Genomic DNA, 23,742 nt, shown 5'->3' with positions numbered 1-23,742 from the left:
CAAAGCAGCGCCTGCCCGTCCGCCAGTTCGATCAAATGCAGTGACACGTGGGACCGGATTTAACCACAGCGTTTTGGTCTAAAACACACATTGCAGCGGTCACAGGATGGGGACACAGGAGAGGGGGCTGCTGCCAGGGTCCGGCGGGCGTCCAGTGGACGTGATGACTGCCCAAGTGGTGGGAGCCCAGCCAGGAGTAGGTGCTGCTACATGTTCCATGGCCATTGCTTGTTCTTGCCCTAGGTGCTGTACTGCAGCGTTGATAGTCTGCATGTCAGAAAACCTGCTCAGGACTCCGAGTGCACCGTGCGGTATTTGCAGATGGTCCCTAAGCTGCCCCCGGCCATGCTTGAGGGACAGGGGCAGCAGCCTGTGTGGAGTCCAGGAAGCAGGGCTGTCTCCCCTTCCTGCACGCTGCGCACCGCCGCGAGGCGGAGCTGGGAACTGCAGGCGAAGAGGAACTTCTGCTTCCGTTTCCGGGCGATGTCTCCGCCTTCCGGTTCATGAGAGCCAACCACCGCTGTCAATGCTACACGTAAACCCAGTAAATTAATAAGATTCATTAAAAAAGTTTTTAGATGAAATAAGCTCTCTGGCCATCTGCAGGAATGATAATGAATTAGCCGGATTCACAGCAAGCTAAAGAAAACCCCACTGAATTGCAGAGGCACAACTACTTAATTTGTTATTTATAATGTTTAATATTAGCTTAAGCCACGATTATTAATGTGCACCAAGAAAAAAAACCCTCCGGAGTGGAGTGCACCGTAACCTCATCTCATCAGATCCGCGACTAGCAGAGTTACAGCGGTTCTTCCGTCTCTTTGATACGCCTCCCTGATAACAGAACACATATCTGACCATAAATACCATAACAAAAAACATTTCCCCAAGGCACAGGCCTGGGGCTCCCGGCACGACAGCGGGAGAAGGTTTTGGAGGCGTGTGTGCGGAGAAGCGGCGGGTCCTCGGCTCGGACGTGCCTGTCGGGCTCCGTGTTTGTGTCCCGACAGAGAAACGTGCTGAGTCAGCTGCCACTCGCCTGCTGTTTTCATAACGGCTCCGTTATTTATCCTTTTCGGGGCTGTAAACAGTTTTTTTTTTTGCAGTGAAGGAAGAAAGGCATGTAGGAATACGATGGGCATCGAGTTCTTATATACTTACGGCCGCAATTCTCCCATCTGTTTTCCGCTGGAGGTAAATACATTGGACAGTTGAGCTCATTGAACTGGGAGGGTCTCCCTGTGTCCCAGTGCTGCGGCCCTGCAGACAGTCCCCGACCCTGCTGGGTGTGAACCGGCAGTGCTGGAGCCTCCTGCTCATCTGTCCTAAAGGCCAGTGGGGCTCCAGCATGGAAGACACCCCTGATCCATGGGACCTGACACGCCGTCCCACAGGTGAATAAATCTGGTAGGATCGGAGCTGGTGTCAGCACTGGCTGGGTGAGCCCAGGCCCAGTGGAACAATCAGAACCTGCCTTGCTCTCTTCTCCACTCCTCCTACACCCTGCTGTGGGAGCGTGAGGCTCCGAGACAGCGCACACTCGAGCTGGCTGTGGGCCGCCGGAGCTGGGCGGGGCTGATCGGGGTCAGACGGGTCCTGACCTTTCTCCTCGGGAGTGACCCAGCCTCAGGCTCAATTCTGGACCTGGGGTGCTGTCCGTGTGGAGTTTGTATGTTTCCCCCTTGTTTGCATGCTTTCCTTCTACAAACCAAAGTCTGTAGACCAAAAACTACATATTGGTAGTTTAACTGGGTTCTGGGAAACTGTCCGTGGTGTGAGTGTGTGTCTGTGTGTGCCCAGCGATCCATTTACCCATCCATCTTCCCCGGCGTCCCGTCCAGGGTAGAACCCGCCTTGTGCCTGTTGCTTGCCTGGGTAAACTCTGACTGCCCCGTGACCCTGAATTGGATAAAACAGAAAATGGATGGACATTGCTAATGATTTAGCATCCTGCCCTAGAAAGAATGGTATCACAGAAAAGGAGGCTTTATAAAACAAAGTGAACAGCTTTTCCTTAGTGCACGGAGACAATGTGTGTGCAGTACAACACTGAGCACAAAATGGAGCAAACACAAACACGAAGGAACCTTGTAGTCAGGCCTAGCGCTTCATGGAGTGCCAGATTTATTTCCTCAGGTAGCAGGCTTAGCTTATACCACACGTGTGAAAGTGTTGTGGGACAGTAGGGAAGGAGTTTCCAGTGCTCCTGTGGTTTTAACGTGCTCGGGCTCTGTGCTTTGTAAGCGTGATAGGCTCGGGCTCAGCTGGAATAGACAGCCCTGCATTGAGACTTTGTCGTAGGCTGAGAGGACGTTTCATTGTGCCCTTCATCTGTCTCGGTTTTCTGTCCTTCTGCCTCCATGGTGTCCACCCAACTGATGAAGACGTCCACCTCCAGTGGAAACAAGGTAACTGTCCCTGGTTCCCTCCAGCTCTTCTTGCAGCTGCCTGCCTACCCTTTCAGCCTCTAACAAGAGACTCCTGTCCCATCCAACAGGCCCTGTGCACAATGCGCAGTGGAGCTCATCCCTGTGAGCCGCTGTAGCTGCGCCAGATAAGGGGACGAAGATGTCTGTCTCACTGCTGATTACAGCTTTCAGGACGAGCAGGGTGGTGAAAGATAAACGGTGGCTGAACGTAGGCTGTGACCGAACTTAAAAACCACAGACAACTGAATGTGAAAACCAGGTGCGAAATTTTAAGACTCCTTAATTTTTTTCAAAAAGGTATTTTCCAAATCACCAGCTATAGCACTCCCATTTGGTGGAGAGTTTATTTCAGATCTTGGTCACCTGATCTACGTGGTCACCTGGTCTCTTGGTCTCATCTCTCAGGGTACAGCATATTTACACAGCACAGTTAAACACATCAGAGCTTACAGGGGCTGGCCACGCGCACACAGGGGCTGTGACCGAGGGCGAAGCAGAGCAGCCCACTCTGTCCGACAACAGCTGCGCACACCCTGCATGTCTGCCCCAGGGTGCTGTTCTTTACCCCCGCGAAGCAATCAGCAGCACAGTGAAGACGCAGGGTGATGCCGACCCAGTCACTGACACACGGGGGAATTCCCAGACCCTTTTCTTCATGTACCGTGATTTTTCAAGAAAACCTTCCGGGGTTGTTTTTCCCATCACGTGATTCCTACAGGTTGAATAGCTCCGAATGTCTGATGAATTTCCAGCATGGCAGCTCCAGCCATTCTGAAATAACTTTGCTCCAAAGCAGACACACGCAGAGGTGCTCATATGCACACAAATGTGCACGAGTACACACACACACACACACGGCCTTTTCCGTTGTCGCTGTTGTTGCACAGGGGTAAATACTCTGATACCCTGACTAGCTGCAGAATCCCTTTCTTTGTGCACAATGACATCAGTGCCATGTAAAGCTCTTTGGCATTGTCCACCCCGCTGGAGCCCTTTAGTAATGCAGTCGCCAGTTGAATAAGTGCGGGAGACAGGGGACAAAACTCGCAGTCAGCAGCTGGTCAGCAGATCCCACACGCGGGATGTGCACAGTAAGCACCAGGCTGCAGCGGAGCCATGGAGCTGCTGGCCACCCTGACAGAGAGAGACAGAGACCGGACGGGCACCTGTTCCGGCAGCTGGGAGTTCAGGAATAACCGCGCAAATACTGGTGGATATGCAGAGCTGTACCACTCAGGCTTTGTCGTCGGCGGTTTCTTCGTTGTTTGCGAAGCACCAGATACTGTCCAGGAAGAAAGCCCTTCCACAGGGTTTCACACAGCTGAGTCCCGACCAGTGAAAAAGACCCCGGACACATCCGATACAGGGGCCGGTCTCCTGTCCCCCCCCCCCCCCACACAGGCACGGCCACGAGGAGCCTGCACCTCTCATCTCGGGGTCCCCAGGCCAGCGCCCCCCCTGGTAGCCCCCTCACACTCATATGAATGATTCTGGAGTCAGAGCTACACCAGAGAGGATTCATGGGGAACGAGGGACAAGCACACACTACACTCAGCAAGAACCCACGTTCTTTTCCCAAATTCATACCATCACTTGTACAAGACAAGAAACAAATCAATTAAGCTCAAATCTCCAACGTGCATAAGCACTACACAGAAGTAGACCTGGTTCCCTTTTTGAGTCATCGTGCAGTCTCTGAATGATCCCAGTTTGTTTCACATGCTAGGGGGATCAACACATAGGCTGCCAGTGTCAGCAGCAGCTGAAATGGGCTGTGGGATTTGTATTGTATTAAGATGCATCACTTGGGTGGGTTATTTTACTGGAGCTCAGGGCCCAAGTGGCTCATGCAGTGGAGACTCTTCTGGGAGCAGGCTGGGCTCAATGATCCAGACATTCCCAGTCCTCGTCTGGTCACTCCGGCAGCCCCAGAGACCGGGAATCTCCAGGAGGCAGCACGCGGTGGGGTCTTCCCCACTTGTGGTAAGACCAAAGTTTCCTACTGCAATACTAGTCCCTGCAATTTCCCAGCTATATAATGATTTGTGATGACATCAGCACTGCTCTTCCAATCACTGCTGAGCCTCCTGTATGTCACTTTGGAGCTTATAGCTGTGTCAGAGGACGACTGGCTCAATGGGTGTGCAGGGCAATGCTTGCACTTCCTTCCTTTCATTGTGTACAACATGGGCAACAGCCCTTATCTTATCCCCAGGGATATCAGGGAGTCACCTATGGTGAGTGCATTTAAATCTCAACTCAGAACCATTCTGTTCAGAAAGGCTTTTATGTCATTGGTGTCTGTGTCTGCTGCACTTTCTAAGGACCTTGTAACCACTTGGGTCTCTTATATGTGCTTATGCTACTCTTTAAAGACTGTATCTGAAATAAAGTTTCTTATTATTACCTGAAAAACCTCCACTTCTGTAAATATTTTATTAGTCCTTCAGCAATGAAGTACTTCCTTTTAGATAAGTGTGGTACAGCTCCCGAATAGCTGCGGTAAAACCCAATAACAGTAACAAGCCAATATTCGACAGTAAGTCGAAGTCGAGTATCTGGAGCTGCCTGGTTTACCCACCACAGCCGGGAAGTGATTCCTGCATTCCAGATCAGCCTTCCTGTATCACACTCACCTACACTGCTGTTCGCAGTGTTTCCGCATGGACTGGATCTTCCCTAAAGGCTGAGCAACGCCTTGAAGGAGCACAACCTTCTTTCATTTCACATTTCAGGAGGAAGGGACTTCCTGTCACAGCCCTGACCCTCCCTCTCTGCGCAGTGCAGAAATCGTAGAAACGTGCTCATTCTTGCCTGGTATGTAGGGAGCTGACTTCACTAGCTCACCACCAACAGGCAGAGAAAACCAAACTGAACTGGAATGGGCTGAGAAGGATTTTCTATCTTCAGTTATATGAGTATATTCATCTGTCTATGTGTATTCATGTCATATACAGTATATGTAGCATATATTATGATACAGAGACAGATAACATCTGTAGGTTTAGGAATCCAGTATCGATCTCATGCAGACCGAAAGGAAACTTTGCACACAAGCAGATGTATAGATGTTTCTAGTGTCCCTCGACTTTGTTATTCTATTTGCTTATCTCTAAGAGGAGGGAGAGAAACAGCTGGCAGGACTTGCTGGGCTGTTCCTCGGAACAGTAATCACCAGCTCACAGCCACTGGCCAGCTATCACTCCTCACTGCATCTCTGCTGCTGCAGACTGGGTGGGGTCTGAGTGACACAGAGGACAGAGACACGCAGGCAGGCACACTCACTCGCACAGTGAGCCTCCTCTTCTCTTGATAACCTCCTGCTGCCAATACTAGACTGACCGATTTCAAATTCATAGAAAGCTTGCCACAGCAGCACATTTATAGTCAGTACTTTATATAACAAAATATTCCCCTGTTTTTATGCAGCACTTTGCATCCAGCAAGATCCCAAAGTGTATTACATACAGGAGATGACCCACTTCATCTATTACTGAAGTGCTGCCCCAACTGGGAGACACACAGCAGCCATTCTGCACCAGCAGCCCCACCTGGGAGACACAGTGGCCATTCTGCACCAGCAGCCCCAACTGGGAGACACACAGTGATCATTCTGCACCAGCAGCCCCACCTGGGAGACACACAGGGATCATTCTGCACCAGCAGCCCCACCTGGGAGACACACAGCGGCCATTCTGCACCAGAGCCCCCAGCGGGGAGACACACAGTGGCCATTCTGCACCAGCGGCCCCCACTGTAGGTGCAGATCAGGGGGAGGAGAGAGACACAACTGAACCAATTGAAATGCTCCAGCTTTTCTGAACTGTGGGAAGGTCAGACTGAGTTATTGAATTAGTTATATATATAAATTGGTAATGTGAAGAGGAACTATGCCAATACCTCCTCCAATTCCTCGTCCGCTATGAATTCATGTGTATGTCCTCACAGCGCCGTGTCCCCATCTAGTGGTGGAATTTCGCCATTACTTACACGATATCAATATACTTTTCATCCGTCCGAAAAAAAGGGTGTAAAAAACACTACTTGTGAATATCAGGAACTCAGAATGAATTCGCTTGTCCTGTCCAGAGAAGGTGTGTGGCCTCTTGACTATCTGAAGACATTAAACTGTTGGCACACGTGTATGTGTGTGGTACGTGTGTGGGAGGGAAACCGAAATCAATCTTTTGCAACGTCTACGACACGGCGCTTCGCCTCTGCCCCCCCTCCCCCGCTCGTCGCTCGACCTACATCCTACACTCGGAGGTGGGGCTGAAAAGTGAATCTCAGACTCCGATCATGAGCTAGAGTCGTGATTGCGGCTCCTGGCTGATAGCCAGCAGGTCTGGGGATGCAGACGGCCATTATACATACGAGTCGCACCACCCAGTCTTCACACCTTCACACTTCAGAAAATGTTAAAACAGCTTCTGCCCCGTCCCCGACCATACCGCCCGGGACAGCAGCAGCAACACGATACAGGACGTGGTTGAACCGCACTACTGCGCATGTGTGCTTCCTCGGGGTATAAGAACTGCGGTCTCGGGCTTTGCGAAGACTTGATTTCCGTGCGTTGGTGCGCCCCTGTGTTGTTGTCTTAAGGTATTTATAAGGTCTTTTTTGGTTACCTTGCCTGGTACTGACGTCTACAGCGACATCTTTTTTTTCTGGAAACAAGGAAACATTAGCCAACCTTAGGTCGCACTTTAACGACTTACATTAATGACTTAATCTTCTATATAGTAGGTGGTCGCAGGGTGTGTATTAACCATGTCTGGACAGAGGTATAAATGTGTGTAAAACGTGCTGTTTTCCTCAATGCGTCAGGGCGGTTGCGCCTGCTCTCTCCCTGTATTTATTACTTAATTGTACTTATTGCCTTCATTCCTCTTGTGGAGGCTGTACCACGACCTGCCAGGACCGGGACAGAGACCGGCTCCTCCTTCGCAAATGGCACTGACGCTCTCCGGGAAAGCGGCGCTCGTCACCGGCGCGGCTCAGGGGCTGGGCAGGGGCTTCGCCGAGATCCTGCTCCAGCACGGGGCGAAGGTAAGGTCGTGGGCTCATGTCTGCAAATAACCCCGTGAGACGGAAATAAAAAGAGAGAAACCGCTTGAAACAAAATGTCTGAAAAGCTTTCAACTTTTGGAAACCCGCGGCCGCCATCGGTCTGTCATTTGCGCTCAGAACATGACAGCTGGCATTTGTTTTAAACTAGCTGTAAGCTCACCGCGGCGGTGCCGGGCGTGTAGCACTTGGATAGAAGTACAGTTAAATAACCAAATTCCCCTTGTAATATGGCAGATCTGTGCGCGATAAGAACGGTACCGTCTGATCCGGGCCGTAGCGCTAAAGCGCAAATTCAGTAATTATGATGATGTTATTAAACGTCCGACAGCTAAGGACTTCGGATCATGTCCGCGCAACATAGCCTAAAGCTGAAAAAAAATCCAGATGTTTCAGTCTCAGTCCACTTATATTTTACAGCTTCGTGGGTTTTCGTCTTTTTACATCTTTTAAAAACCGGCGAGACCGACAGCAGGACTTCCTCTTCCAACAGGGCTGTATCCACCGAGTTCAGATTCCGAGTCGGACAACGACAATCTGTTCACTGACAAAAAAAAAAGTGACACCTCGTTTCACATTCAAGTGGGTTTATCTGTTTTTTTTTTCTTGCGTGGAACCTCGGAACCGCGACTGTGGCGCTTAAACCCGTGACTGGGGATCGCCCAGTGTTACTGTTCGTGTTGTTTTGTCGGCTGTACATACTGTCGCTGTTTATGTACTGTCCACACTGTGGGGTGTTGTCTGTCACGCTGTGTCATCTGCTGTACTGTGCCTGTCCTGAGAGATCGGTGTGGATAAGATGTACATGGACTGTACATATGGCAATAAACACCTCTACCTACCCTGTTCCTCTCCTGTTCCTACCCTGTACCCACCCGCTAATGTGCAGCCCCACCTGGGCGACTCACAACAGCCCAGGAAGTTTCATGAAAAACTGGTGCACCTGTTGAATAACAGGAAACTTCACAAATGAACTTTAGAGAGGCCATACAATGTTCATGCCCAGAGTGGAATTTAGCCAGGACACTGGGGTTAACGCTTCTAATTTATTTCAGCAACACAAAACCCAATTAGTTATGCATTCTCTCATACATACAGAAATCATTTTATGGAAAAAAAACAACAAGTGCGTGGTCGAGGCGAACAAGTCCAAGGGAGTCCAAAGGGACATCCAGGGCGAAGTCCAAAAGTCCAGAGCCGGGTGATCCCTCCAAGACAAAAACAAGACCAGGCCGGAGTGGGACGGGGAATAAAAACGGGTTAACTAGGCCAGGCGCTCCGAGCCCCGGACTCAGACGGTCAGGACGTCGTGAGGGAGCCGATGCCGTCGGGTCTCTCCTGGACCCGCTGGTAGGCAAACTTCCGGGCGTCCATCTCCCAGTGCTGAGACAGGAATAGGTAGAGCCCCTGGCTTAAATAAGAAGGGGCAGGACTGGGGGCAGGTGCACATAATGAGCTAAAATGTGAAAGATCCGGAGCGCCCTTAAGAGGAGGGATCCTGATCGTGACAATAAGACCACTTTACTTTAAAATATTCTTGTGCAATCTACGATTTACCCAACAGTCTAATCACACCTGTCGGTTTCAGGTGGCTCTCCTGGATGTAAATGAGACGGCAGGAAGTGAACTGAAGGCAAGGTTTGATGAGCAGTATGGAGCCGACAGCACACTCTTCCTGCCCTGCGATGTGTCTTCAGAAGAGCAGCTGACAGGTGCGCTACTCTCATTAGATTCACCAGGCCTGCCAGTGCGGTGAGAGATGAGCTGGATACAAATACGAACGGATATCACTAAACAGAGTCAATGTCTCGAAAGGGCTGCTGTTGGAGAGTTCGAAGTTAAACAGTTTGCTGAGATCTCTGAATTGCACTGCATTAACTGTGTGTCTGAGCAATGCACCCGGTGGACTGGATCGCCTTCTAAACCAAACACGGCTGAGCCTGTACAAAAGCCACACATCAGCAATCCGATTTCTTTAGATAAGTTCTGTTTAATTCAGTTTAATTTCATTCCTAGATTCTGAGTCAAAAGGTTGGTGTTATGATGGAAGGGGAGATATGTTGTGTGGGGCGGAGGATTCAGTGCTCCTCTTGTGGTAGTTTTGCTCGAGATAGTGAGGAATAAGCAGGTAACATTATGTACTCCTCACCACATCTGAAGGAGTTATGTATTATACTATACTCGAGGTAACACTAGAGCGTAGAGTATGTCCACTCAGGATTAATGTGTTCTGTGGGTTTATTGTTGTGTTCTTGTTTAGAAATTACGCACTATGTTTTGTTTTGCTAGCTTACTTTGTAATTTTAGCTGAGTTATTGTGATTCCTTGTGGTTCACAGATAAGGAATGTGGTGGGACAAGTAGGAACGTGAAATACAGTACTGGACAACTGTTTCAGCAATAACAGATCATTCTTCTGATCGCAGACGCATTTCGCAAAACCTTTGAGAGATTCGGGCGGCTGGATATTGTCTGCAACAACGCAGGGATAGGCAACGAGAACGACTGGGAGAAGACCGTTGCGATAAACCTGGTGAGATTTGTGGCTTTAATGTGACCGAGGGCTGCAGCAGTGAGCCAGTGTTTGTGTGTGGGTGTGAAGAGGGCAGAAGGGAAATTCTGGAAAGAAAGAGATTTGTAGGCAGATAAGATGTTTAACCCCAGAAATCCTCTCTGAGACATCGAGTGCTGGGTGCCATCATCTCGTCAGCTGCTCCTTGAGCTTCCCCTCGATTAATCTCCCCTGGGGCTCCCAGCACCCCACCCCGGTGGTGCCCCCTCTCCTCCTGCTGGCAGGAGGTGAGGACAGAGCGCTGGCTCTGCGAGGGCGTTAGTCAGAAACGGGAGCGCGCGTGGTGTTGTCAAGAGCACTGACTGATGCCGCTGGCCTTTGCTACGTTGTCAGAACGCGGTGATCCGGGGCTCCTACCTCGCCCTGCAGTACATGAAGAAGGAGAACAAAGGTCACGGAGGGGTCATCGTCAACGTGGCGTCGATGGCAGGTACGGCACTTTCTACAGCACGTCTCCTCGTACAAGCACGGCTCCCTTTGCTGCCGTTTTTTGACACATTTGCTTGGTGTTCTGAAAAGAAAATCGCAGCGAGTTGATGAGGAAGCCGCATCTGATGCACAGAGGCGGCCAGAGGAGCCAGGCCACAGCACGGGGCCAGAGGAGCGTGTGGCCTGTTCCTCGTGTGCCTGCTCACTGAGCTGCTGTCGGGTTTGAAGCATGGCTCTGATCAGATACATCCACAGCTAGTTCAGGGACTTCATTAAGAGCTCATGTGGATCAGAACGCATTCTCTGTGGCTCACCGGGAGGGGGCGTGAGGGCATGTTACGATGAGCGGATTCGCCCAGGCATTCCTCAGGAAATGTCACTGAGTGTCGTTCTCCCTTTGCCCTTAGGTCTGGGGCCCTTGATCTCGAATCCTGTGTACACCGGCACCAAGCACGGCGTGGTGGGCTTCAGCAGGGCCATGGCGGTATGTGTCTGCCGTGCTGCTCCGCGCCAGTCAGTGCTCCCTTCTGGTCAGACCCAGAAGGGTGTTCAAGCCAGTCTCTTGCCAGCCCTAACAGACAGAGAAACAAGTAATAGGTTTATGCCATGCTGAAAAGAGCATTTCGGCCTTGGAGCCTTCTTCAGGGGTGAGCGTTGTTGCAGACAATATCCAGCCTCCCGAATCTCTCAAAGGTTTTGCAACATGCGTCTGCGATCAGAAGAATGATCTGTTATTGCTGACATTGTAACAGTTGCCCAGTGTGAACCCTCACACCTGAAGAAGGCTCCACGGCCGAAACGTTGTGTTCTCTTTCTTCTCTTTTCAGCATGGAATAAGCCTATTACTTGTTCATTTGCACCCTACGCATGCTGACGCAGCTCCCCACCTGTACTACTAAGAGACAGAGATACCTGCGAGTGAAACAGGAGACCGGGAGATGGGGCTTGCAGCTGTGATAGAAGCACTCTGTGTGTAGGGGCATGCGGTGGTGGTCTGCTCTCTCTCTTTTCTTATTTTCTCTTGCTTGCAGGATGTCTTACAGCACGTGTCTAATGGGGGGAGTGCACACCGAATAGCACTGGGTCTCTGTCCTGCGATGGACTGGCGTCCCGTCTGGGTCTGGATTGACTCTGGGTCTGGAGGGGTTTCACTCTGGAGTGTGACGCAGCGGTCAGTGTGTAACAGCGTGGGTCTCTCTGTCTTGCAGGGTGCATCCCAGGTCTGTAACTATGGAGTGAGAATCAACATCCTTTGCCCCGGTTTCGTAAACACAGACCTGCTTCAGTCTCTGACCCCAAACGTTCATCTGGAAGATTCAGACAAGTTGAAGGAGAAATGTAAAAACCTCATAGGAGCGCTTGGAATGCTGGAGTAAGTTTTTCTTCTGTGCAGTGTATTTAATCAATTAACACTTTTACTGTCCCTCACAGAGGATAGGGAAGCTCGTGAAGATATGGTTTCCAGCACTTTTTAAAAAATAATTTAGAATCTGGGCAGCATGATGGCGCAGTGGTTAACACTGGCGCTGTGCTGGGCCGGGTCCTGGGTTCAGTTCCTGGGGTGCTGTCTGCGTGGAGTCTGCATGTTCTCCCCGTGGGTTTCCCTGTTTGCTTCGGTTTCCTCCCACAGCCTAGAGATGTGATGGTGGGTTAATTGTCTTCTTGGAAGGCTGGCTCTGGCGTGTCTGTGTGTGTCTGGGCAGGGCCCTGGTACTCTGGGATTGGCTCTGGCCTCCCCGTGACCCTGAACTGGATAAAGCTGTTAGATGAGTGATTTGAACCACGAGTGAGTCCTAGCCTCAGCTAGCAGCCCTGCAGGCACACACGGGAGAATGCGGAAGTGTGCGCCCATCCCTCTGCCACGCCCCTGTCTTTTCACACGCAGTTGGCGCTGATTGGAGGACAGGCGCACTGCTCGCTGACAGCCGGCAGCCCTGCAGGCACCGGGGAAGGAGCAGGGGTTGCAGTTTGCCCAGGAGCTGAGAGAGCCTTAGCCGACTAACTCCACTCTATTAATGGAGGCTCTCAGACACCCATGCATTGCCTGTTGTTTGATGCATTTTGACCAGATGTGACGTGTCTGATAAATGACTCAATGGAAAACAGGGAACTGGCTCAGATCTCCCCACCCCCTCACCTGTGGCCACAGGGACTGAAGAGGGCTGCATTGCCAGGGCTAGGCCTCTAGGGACTAGATCAGACCTTCCCCACCCAGGAGCCACGCAGTCCAGATGTCATTTCACCTGATGGGGGCTGCTTTGAGCCCGGGCTTCTTGCTCCTGTCCAACGAGAACATCGTTGCAAACGAGAGGAAGCCGTTCAGCCCACCTAACTCACTGAGCTGCTAAGAGCTCACTGACTGGAGGATCCCACCCACCCGTGTCTGGAAAGAGCAGCTCAGCCTCAGCTGACTGGCGAGCCGAGGCCCGAGCGGGGCCTGCGCTTCTGAGACTGACATGGTCTCAGTGACACAGATGCCCTCTCTGCCGCTGTTTCGCCTGCTTCGCTGCCTCGTGCGCTGTCCCCCCTCCATGTGTGTGTCTCCTTCCGGTTTTGTTTGCCTTGAGGCGTAAGTGAAAGACGTCGCCGTTTCAGTTCTGTGCCATACGTGTTGGGTGACGTTGCTTAAGGCAGCACAGCACTGTGGCACTGTAGCATGAAAGATGGTGTGCAGCCTGTCCTTCCTCTGTGCTGCAGGGTGCAGGAGGTGGCCGCGGGCTTCCTGGAGCTCGTGAGGGACGAGAGCCAGAACGGGGCCGTGCTGAAGGTCAATAAAAGCAGCGGAACCTCCTACCACACGTTTTACTAGAAGTCCAGAGATGAAGCGCCACGGTCCGTCCCCCCCCCTCCCCCGGCGAAGACGTGGAGGTCCGTCGTCTGCGCGGAACTGAAGACGCGATTCTGTCAGGTAGCAAGGGCTGATGCAGTCGGGTGGCCTGGTGTGAGGTCTGCAGGGTTGAGTGACGAAGTTCGGAGCCCTGAGAAGCCTGTGGCCTCTCACACGTTGAGAACAGGATCCTCGCAGGGGCGCTAGTGAGCGTTTGCGTACTGTGAGTGTGCAGACCCTGGCGGGGGCAGTGCTTTCTGGGGTGTTTGTCCAATCCACCCATTCATTTTGTAAACGCTTCCTCCTGTTCGGGAGCCACAGGCACAAGGGCTAACAGACACAGACACACACACACTCGCACCAGGGCCAGTTTCTCCAAAAGCCAGTTAACTGACCAGTATGTCTTTCGGGCGGTGTGGTGGCTCTGTGGCTAAGGATCTGCACCTGTGGCTGAAAGGTTGCCGGTTCGAATCTGTGGCTTGAGAGGAATCCCACTCCGTTGGGCCCCTGTGTCACGCCCTCTGCAGCAAGAGGGCGCTCCTTCTCTGTCCTGTCCCTAGTTTCCAGTCTGCTGTCCTTCCTGTCCCTCTCTTTCCCTTGGGCTATATATTTCCGGGTCTTGCACTCTGTCCTCGCTCAGCATTGACGTTCGGATGTCCTGAGACCCGCCTAGCACCAGGGCGCCCCACGTCCGCTCCCTGAGGGCATAGGTTTCTATACAGCATTCCTGAACTCTTTGCACTATGAGCCCGGGCCTATTTCCCGTCTCGCTGCTACGCATATGGGTCTTTTTCCGCTCTCCTGCTCCCCACGGTTAGTCCCTTTGGACGTCCGTGACACCCTGAGCAAGGCCCTTAACCCCAGCTGCTCCAGGGGTACTGTACAATGGCTGACCCTGCGCTCTGACCCCCAGCTTCTCTCCCTGTCTGTGTGACTCATGGAGAGCAAGCTGGGGTATGTGGAAAAGACAAATTCCTAATGCAAGAAACTGTATATGGCCAATAAAGAGATCTTATTTTACAAGGAGAACATATAAACTCCACCCAGACAGCACCTTAGGTCTGGAATTGAACCCAGGGCCGCACCTGCCTGGTTCTGCTCGGGTTGCTTATCGCATTTCATTGTTCCACAGCAGGCAGTTTTCTTTCCAGTTTTAGTGGGCCACCTAACTGTCGAAGTGCCTTATACACGACAGGGTCACGACGTCAGTATTGTTGAGATGTTAAGTTCAGAAGTGTTTTTTTTTTAATTTGTTAATAAGTTCAGAAATGTTTAAATTACATTTTTTTTCAGGATGTCTACAGACGTTCAATTGTGACTTGAGATGTAAAACCTGTAACAGTCTAACAAATTGCCAAGATAGATCTTCTATAAGAAATAAGGAAATTGTGGGAATGGTCGGTAACATGCTAAATATTTATAGGTTCAGTATTTAGGAAAGTCATTAATTGACAAAATTAATCAAGAGGCATTTAATCATTTACATGCTTGAAACCCATTTACATTTAGAATAAACATTTTCCTGCTGACAAATTAACTTGTTCAGTCCAGAGCTCTAATGACTGTTTCTGCCTGTTCCTCTGATGTTGTAGTAGAGATGACCAAAGAAATAATCATCACAAACCAAAGAGGAAAGTCATCGAGTTTGTTCAAGTGTAGGTTATCACGTTTGGATATCATTCAAACATTTACACTTGTTTTGTTTTGAATTTCCCTTGAACTTGATTCTGTCATAACCTTTTCCATTTTCCTTCAAAACAATTTATCTCTTGTTGCATTAAATATAAAGTTTATCTTACTTAAAGCAGAAACCAATAACACAACCTGAGTCACTGATAATACTAGACAATAGAAACATATTAGTGAGCCATCAAGACCTTTTGTAATATATTTCTACTAGAGCTTCATAATTGCTAAGAACTTTCAAACTTGATATTCTTTAGCAAACATCTCAGAAGATATTAATTAATCCATGCAAAAAGTCATAGAGGGCATAATACTCTTGTTCAAGGAATTGTTCTGTCACACTAATAAGCCTGGACTGCAGTCCCTCCTGTGTCTGATCAGGCATTTTAAAGCGTGTTCATTCTGAACAGGAATTTGCTCACTGTTTACTGAAAACCGTGGGGGTAATGGCCTCAAGAACACAGACCTTGAAACATTGATGTAATATGGGAAAATGGTAACTCATTTTCCAGCGGGGAATAGTAGCTTTAAAAGTTATCCTGTTGATCTTTTTGCTTGATTCTTGGAAAGGAGCAGTACTCACCACCAGCCCAGGAATCTGAGTGTGATCTTCTAAACGACGTGCGATGGGCGTGTGTATGCTTGCTGTGCCTCGCACAGCAGTGTTGGTCAGGGTGTTTCTTCACAGTGGGCATGTGACTTCCTGTTCGGTGCACCCACTCACAATGAGAAGAGAAGCACCGAATGGCTGCTATTGCTCACATTTATTTGTTTCATTTTAGAAACATTTCACTGAGACCCCCTGCTATATTTATAGATACAGTACATGTGTTATTCAAAGCTAATCAAAATGTCTTCAAACATGCCAATCATGGGCACATCAGCAGTGTGTGCGTGATCCACAGTTCCTTGTAGATTACCTTTTGGAAAAGGATGACTTTGAGAGACACATTTACTCTAAAGTGTTTTATTTAACAGTATGCAGTTTTTCCAGACACATTTGAAGGTGTCTTTAAATGTGACCTTTCAATGTCTTTAAATTTCCCCTTAATTCAGGAGAAATTATGCACTTCTCTCCCAGATCAGCTGTGCAATGGGTCTGCTGGGTACCCACCATTACCACAAGGTGTCACTAAAATGACAAAAGTTTTGCTGCAGCTCACACAGGAGTCCCAGAAGCACAAATCGGAGTCAGGAGGCTTTCTTTGTGTGCAGAACAACAGCCTGGAATGTAGGTTAACCATTAAGCCATCTGCCCATTGGCATCATTCACAGCTTTGAAAAGTCTGACTTGTCGAAGTCAGTGTCAGAACCCACTGCAAAAGTTCTCATTCAAAACGCTGTCTTAGCCTCTGAATAAACAAATGTCGCAAGAAAGGATCCAAGTGTGCAAAGAAACTTTCACCCGCTTTTGAACTTCTGGCAGGAGAGTTCTGCTCAGCGCTAACAAGTGCAAGAGACAGGAAAGGTCTGGTCACACCAAAGCGAAAACCCTCCCTGACACGGAGGTGGGCAGGCTCGGCTCGCTCGCTAGTGGTGAGGAACTGGAACGGTTGTCGTTGCTCTTCGGGGGCTCAGTGACATGTACCAGTATGGCAACAGGAGGCGCTGGGCTGCAGGGGGGAGCCCCTCTTCTGTATACAAGTACCACATCGCCAAGGGCAGGATGGAACAGAGAGCTGCACTGTGAAGATCAAAGTAAATTCATTTAGAGCAGTGGAGCAGTTGTCTAGTACACAGAGAGTGCCACACTGAATAGTGTGAGCTGGGGCGCTAGTTAGTATTTCTTCTGCCAGAATGGAACAAGACATCAGGTTTCCCTGTGCAGGTGCTATTAACGGGACGAGACACCAGGCCGTCACAGGGCCGTTACAGCAGCTGGGAAAGACAAAAAAACTTGCATGAGCTTTTCTACACCAGGCTGGGGGAGATGTGTACAAGTGTCACAAAGATTTTGAAAAGACACCTTCGTGACTCACAAGCTTCGGATACTAGACCTTGACACTAACATCCTGACCGAGCACTTGGACTGAATCCAGCGCCGGCCACAGCCAGACTGTAGTAGGAACAGCTGTGGTTTGGATCAGAGTAAGTTTGGTCTGTCAGAGATCAGATCTAGAAACGTTAGTTGTCTTTTTTTACCACTATCCAAGCAGTATATTCTGCAGTTGCCTTGTGGTATCAGATATGCAAAATAATCCAAATTTATAAAGCAGACCAAACCAGTCAATGTGGGATTTCAGCGATTAATACATAAGTGTTTAATGTTGACTGCTTTGACAAAGAGCTGTCTTGTCCATTTCCTGGACAAGGTGCCCCCCCCCCCCAAAAAAGAAATAATTAAAAAGTAAAAAAACTATAAGTGCACCATTGTGGCAAATTATACTCCATAAAATTTCTCATTTGTTCTGCAACGTTTTGAACATTTTACTGAGAGATCCACCGACGGCAGTTTTGCCTGGGTTTACACTGTAAATTGCTCTGCGGGTTGTTTTTAATGGGATTATAATGACAGTTATGGTTTACAAGAATTGATGTTTGTGACTTTTATGAGGTGTGAGTGAAGGGGCGGGCCCAGGACAGGTCGTAAAGCCGAGAGGAATGTTAATTGGTCGAAGCTGTGGGCAGTCTGAAGCAGCGCTCTTTGTTCTGCTTGCTCACACAGGGCTTCTGTTGTGCTCCCAAACAGGCTGCCTGATTTAAAATCTGTGATTTTTCCCCCTGCAATTTAATGCTGAGCCTCGAGACTCAGAAAGGTTTGCACTTTTAATTTACTCAGTTTCTTTTAATCGGACTCCTAGCTTCTTGTTGAGTAGTTCCTCGAGCCAGGCAAGCTAAACAACACAAGCTGCAGCGCTGCTGTGAAGCTCGGCCAGCTTTGTGTTCACTCCTGTGTTTTGAAAAAAGTATTTGACTTCAGAAGGTCTTTTAAAAATATTGCTCCTGCTAGTTTGTGCGGCACGTTCTGCCCAGTTCCTAATAAAGTGAGACAGTGCACAGTGAGAAAGCTCCCCGAGTTAGTTTTTGTGGCGGCACTTGATTTTTTTTTCAGGTCCACAAGTGCAAACCTAATTTAAAACCAAGAATAGGAGGACTTCTTTACCCAAAGGTTTGTGGGAGGCTGGAACAAGCTGCCCAGCCGTGTTGTTGAAGCCGATACCCTGGCTTCTTTCAAGAAACGACTGGATGAGATCCCTGGGTCGGTGAGATACTAACTACCAAACAGGCCAGATGGGTGAATGACGTCTTCGTGTTTGTAGATGCTCTTATGGTTTCAGATCCACGCTTCACACAGCAAATGTCTCAGTTTTGCAGACGGGTGATGGAAAATGTTAATATGACACCCACCTTCATTTCTGTGACCTTTCAGGCCTGCTTGTGTTACAGCTCAGACAGGTCAGGAAGGCCATCTCTTCCAGACGCTGTTGTAAATTCAGTTCCTCCTTGTGCATCTGAACAGTTCTGTTTGATCAAGGTAAGACTGCCCTGTCAGGATGTGTCCAGCAAAGAACATCTGACCAAGCTTTGATCCGTCAGGTGGCAGATGTGGCAAACGATTTTCTTTTCACAGCAAATCACACTGTTTCTAACTGAGAGTCCCGTGTGCTTTGTGTTCGTTCACAAGTTAAGGAACAAGGAGGGGCGCCCATCCTCGAACCCTCCAATCCTCGAACCCTGGTACCCTCAAATCCTGAAACTCTTGAACCCTCGAAACCACAGATCCTTAAACCTTCAACCTGTGAATCCTTGAACCCTCTAACCCTTGAACCCTCTAGCCCTCGAACCCTCAAACCCTCGAACCCTCTGACCCTCTAGCCCTCTAGCACTCAAACCCTCTGACCCTCTGACCCTCGAACCCTCGAACCCTCACCACATCTATGGCAGCTCTCTGTTCCACTGCCGAAGCGCAGAAAGCCCTGGTGTGAACCAGCCTCTTGCAGCCCCTGAAGGGACACGACTAACCCAAGTGCGTAAACCCTGAGGAGTGTAATAGCTCAAACACAGCACAACCCGCCTCCCTCCTTAAAATGTCAACTACTTTGTAGGCCACAACTTTTTATATATCAGGATTTATATATTCAATATTCTTATTTAATTTTGTGTAATACTTTGACAGCGCTTAATCAGAAACGTGACAACATGGCAGGACATAACGAGGAAGGAAAAGGCCACTCTAACTGAAACCCAAGTGGGAAGAAGTGGGCGTGGCCCCCCCAGGTGCCTGCATGAGCGAGGTAGTCACAGATGGAGCTTGCGCGCGCACTGCTGAGCCCATGCCCTCTAACACACAGCTGGCACAGCTACCCGAGTGAGGCGCTTGCTGTGCGTGTTCAGTGTCACACTCATCGCCGTGAAGCGGGCGCAGGCGGGCCTGCTGGAGCACGCCGAAGGGAAACGAGCCACACCAGAACCTGGAGAGCCCGAGTCATGGCGGGGTCTACGGGTCTCCCTTCCATCAGGAGAACAAAACCCGAGTTCAGAGTGAAATCAAGCGAACCGGTTTACTCAAGTCGGGACCGGCCAGTCCTTAAGAGCTACGGGGTCCTGAGATTTTCATGTCCAGCGAATTCCAAACTAAATGAAAGCGAATTAACCTGCTCACGCTGTGTTCAAGGCAGAGCTGTTCTCGGTGTTTCACAATGATTTCGAATGGAGGCGACTGTATTAGACCTGCGAGGCTGTGGCTGACCGCTGTAACTCGGGGGGTCTGGGAGTGAAGAGGTGACGGGCTGCAGCCAGGCCCTCTGCTCCCCGGCGGGGTCTTCAGACGCCCCCTTAACGCCCCCCCTGGTGCCGAACTGAGCCACACCAACGCCAGAGCACAGACCTGTAAAACGACATCGGGGTCTTTTCCGCTGCCAGGACTCGACTCTTGTCAGCCGGGGTGTTTGGAGGTCCGTTTTCGGCACCAGATTTTCTTTGTTTCGCTTTATCGGTAAGAACCTACCCCCCCACTCCTCAGCCCCAGTTCACAGACATCCTCTCTTTCCGTAAAGCATTCTCGCCCAAGGCAGGACACGGCAGGTTCGCACCCTTGGGCGGGGTTGCTGCAGTAGAAGGGACCTCGGGACTGTCCAGTAGCGCTCATACCCCCTCCTTTCACCAATCGCCTGTTGTAGCTGCAGCGGCTCTGGCCAATCTGCCCCCACGAAGCTTGTTTTCATTTTGATAATTAAAGAACGACTCTGTGATTCACCCCCCCGAGATGGGAGACAGCTGTTTTTCATGTAGGGAGCCATAAATGGAGCTCCTCTGCTGAATGCTGTGAATTTTGTCAGATCAGAATTGCGTATAATGATGGGAAAGGCAGCAGAAATCAGGGAGGCACGGCGGAGTAGTGGTTAGCGCAGTTCCGGACCGGGAGTACTGTGTGTGTGGAGTTTGCATGCTCTCCCTGTGTTTGAGCGCGTTTCCCCCAGTTGGCTTCTGGGAAGCTTGGCCCTGGTGTGAGTGTGTGCGTGTCTGTGTCTGTGTGTGCCCTTTGGTGGACTGGCGTCCTGTCCAGGGCCTATCCTGCCTTGAGCCCATTGCCTGCTGGGATAGGCTCCGGCACCCTTGTGGCCCTGTACTGGATGAAGCGGCTAGAAAATCTATTTGATTCCTTAACACAGATTCTGGCAGCTTTCCTTAATATGCTTGAGGGAAAATGAAAAATATCTACAGCCCAAACAGAGGTGCCAATCCATAGCTACAGTAGTTAAAGAAACATTTTTATTCAAAACCTGTCCCTGTAAACCAAGATAAACAGACAGAATATGGAAAAAAGAAAATCATTCTGAAACAGGAAAACAAGTACAGGTACACGCTGTCAGAGGTGACCCATTACCTTACTGTCCCTGGCTGGGATACAGCACAGGGTGTAACCTTACACACGTTATCAGAGTCCCGGGCCAGTGTAAATAAACAGCTGTAGCCCTGTGGCTCACGTGCTCAGCGAGCTCTCTGAGGGGTACCCTGGACTCCGGGGTCTCTGTCTGCTGGGGGGGGCTTCTCTGATCCTTTGATTACTGAACTCTGTCATTCAGATACCCAAATGTTTAGTCAAGAGGTGCCAACAAGGCTATAACATTTCAGCCGTCAGGATACCTCGCAGAGGCCGTGAGGAGTTTCCGCCCTCTGGCTTAGTGGGGTCTGTCAGCCTCTGATTTGGGAAGAAAAACTACCTTTCGCGCTGTAGCCGGACCGGGGGCTCAACCCTGCGTTTCCTGTGCTGCTTTGAGGGCAGCAGCCACCACACGTCTGATGTCGGACTGTGCAGGGAGAGGGCCCTCCAACAGGCCGGCGCAGTCTGCAGGGCTGCATTCGCCTACAGGGATCACTGCAAGAAAATACAGCGTTTACACTGAGAATAATTAATAATGATTCCTCAGTTTCCCTTCGGGATCAATAAAGTCTTATCTATCTATAATAATAATTGCTTACACTTATATAGCGCGTTTCTGGACACTCCACTCAAAGCAGTTTACAGGTAATGGGGATCCCCTCCACCACCACCACCTGTGTGTACCCCCACCTGGCTGATGAGGAGTTAATGCGTCCCAGGCAGTTAAGGCTTGTCTGCATCACGAATATATTTGCACAGGGAGAAAGATGACAGATTGGATTTTCTGCTTCATCGGTGCAATTTGTTTAAAAGCCCGGGAGCTTGTAAAAAAAGGGAAAGGTCTGTGCCGAGATCCCGTTCCGAGTTGCTCCGCTTAAAAGGTTGCGTTTTACTAGCTCGACAGCGGCTGTGAACAGCGGGCTACCGCACCAGGGCTTTGGCACACGGGTTTGGCCCCGAGTTCACTTACTGCCGCCTGTACAAGCCCAAGGAAGTGCGCGACCCCTGGGTCAGCGGCTCTCCATAGAGGGAGCGTGTGTCTGCGAAAGTGAATTCGCATCCTCTGGCTATGACCGGGGCTGCACATACTGTGAAACAGCAGACACGGAGTGAACTCCGGCGCAGGACAAACCGCCTTTGCCCTGTCCTTCAAAGTGCACGGAGATAACAGCCGCCCTCCAGCAGAGGGCGCTGGGGAGGACTGTAAATCAGTTTGTGAAGCCTGAGTCTCGCTAGCCCGCAGGTTGTCCGGCTGGTGGTCTGACCGTAACTGCAGGGAAGAGCGTCTGAGGCATGATAACTGTAAGCAAGGCAAACCTCCTCGGAGATAAGAGTAGAGACATTTGTTCCTATCAAGGAAAGTGCAGCGGCTAATTTCATAAAACTCACCGGGGGAGCAGAGCAACCTCCATACCGCCCGAGGCTTGTAATTAAAGTATCCGAAACACAGATTTCAGTGGTGGGGTGTAGAACTGCGCTACTTTCCGAACTAAAGCGAGCACAGTGAGGTACCCGGAGATTTCTCTGTGCGAATGCCCACTCTAATCATTCCTGGATGAAAACCATGAGCCGCAATTTGGAACTATAGTCAAAACAACATCAAATTACACTTGCCGGTACGAGGGCTTCAGACACACAGCTGAGATTGCAGTTTACTGCTTCTCCAGCCATCGCGGAAGGGGCTCTAGGGATATAAGTCGGTACATTAAATACTGTAATGTATTGGGGGGAAAAAAATACATCTGGAGCAAAAAACGGATGTCTGATGTGATCAAATTGTTTTATTCAAGAAGGCCGCAAACGTATTCCAAGCGGATTCTCAACAGAGGGGACAGTCACAGTATCCCGAGTGGAACCGCTCACACTTTTCCAAAAGTAGTGTACAGAAGGAAGGCTTCATTTTGTAAACAGAAAGAGAAGAAAAGGTTTGTTAAACTCAGCCGTGACGGAGTGTCTCCAGCAGTGTTATTCACTGTTCTGTAGGGTGTGACAGATAGTGTTACACCACACCGTTTTCTGGGTTTTGAAGAGCATCCCAACTCCTTTAACTACTGAATTAGCTCATTTTAAGACAGTGAACACATACTTCTTCATAAATTCTTTTCTCCGGTGATATCTGAAAATTTGAAAAGCTATTACGATCATGTCTCATATACACAAACGCACATATATATATGTAAGCTCTGAAATTACCTTTCAAAGTCAGCAGTACTTTATATAAAGCAGGCCCTGCATTTTAAAGTCTAAATCATGTTTTGGTAATGCCTCTGTCAAGGCTGAGGATAAACTTGTGGGCCAGCGGCTCTGCAATCTTTGTCCTCACTCCCAGAAGCCACAGGCCTCTCAGGCCCAAGCAGACTCTCTGTCACCATTGTGATTGGTAGACTAAACAGCTGAAAATATTCACCAGATCCCAAGCTAACACGTTTAACCATTAAAACATTAAGACATTTAAAGGAAGCAAACTGCAGCAACCTTCGCACTGTCTGAGCTGACATACTCCCAAATACTCTGAAACTTTGCAAACAAAACCATTTCAGAAGTTTAAAAAAAAACAAAACAACAACTAATGTTGGAGCAGGACACACCTTAAGAAAGTGCTCTTGGAGGCAGCGTGTGAACTAATCCAGGAGCTACAGCAGTTTGTTTTATAGCTCTGTTGAATCTTTGCTATGACAAAGGCTGTAGTGGAAATTAAGCTGATGCTTGCTCTAATGATTCCAGCCTAGCTATTGTTTACAAGGTTCTTGAGCTCAAATAACTTAATAGCTCTCATCAAGTAAGAAGATGATAAAGAATAAACAACTGTGGGATTCAGAAACTTTTTTTTCTCTTTCAATTTTCTCTTATCTCCATTGTCTCCTGGAGGAGTATGAATCCCTAATAGCCTTTGAGGGGGCAGAGCC

At 49.6% G+C, this 23,742-nt stretch overlaps 1 protein-coding gene across 1 annotated transcript; it reads left to right on the top strand.

Annotated features, from left to right (window-relative positions):
• Positions 1 to 6,833: 6,833 nt before the first annotated feature.
• LOC148821406 (15-hydroxyprostaglandin dehydrogenase [NAD(+)]-like) lies at positions 6,834 to 14,859 on the top strand. The gene is made up of 8 exons (XM_088932571.1): positions 6,834 to 7,034; positions 7,331 to 7,481; positions 9,088 to 9,211; positions 9,925 to 10,031; positions 10,404 to 10,500; positions 10,907 to 10,983; positions 11,708 to 11,871; positions 13,197 to 14,859. Exons 2-8 carry the CDS (start codon positions 7,383 to 7,385, stop codon positions 13,306 to 13,308), a joined length of 780 nt encoding a protein of 259 aa, XP_088788697.1. The 5' UTR covers positions 6,834 to 7,034; positions 7,331 to 7,382; the 3' UTR covers positions 13,309 to 14,859.
• The last annotated feature ends 8,883 nt before the right edge of the window (positions 14,860 to 23,742 follow it).

The sequence above is a fragment of the Atractosteus spatula genome, chromosome 14 (genome assembly GCF_055471065.1).
Source record: "Atractosteus spatula isolate fAtrSpa1 chromosome 14, fAtrSpa1.hap1, whole genome shotgun sequence".
Lineage (NCBI taxonomy): Eukaryota > Metazoa > Chordata > Actinopteri > Semionotiformes > Lepisosteidae > Atractosteus > Atractosteus spatula.
This window is presented reverse-complemented; position numbering and strand designations above follow the sequence as displayed.

Excerpts from the sequence above, each read along its gene's own strand:
- LOC148821406 (XM_088932571.1), top strand. The coding sequence starts at position 7,383 with ATGGCACTGACGCTCTCCGGGAAAGCGGCGCTCGTCACCGGCGCGGCT. Across the intron at positions 10,501-10,906 it reads CAACGTGGCGTCGATGGCAG|GTCTGGGGCCCTTGATCTCG; the intron begins GTACGGCACTTT and ends CTTTGCCCTTAG. Across the intron at positions 10,984-11,707 it reads GCTTCAGCAGGGCCATGGCG|GGTGCATCCCAGGTCTGTAA; the intron begins GTATGTGTCTGC and ends TCTGTCTTGCAG.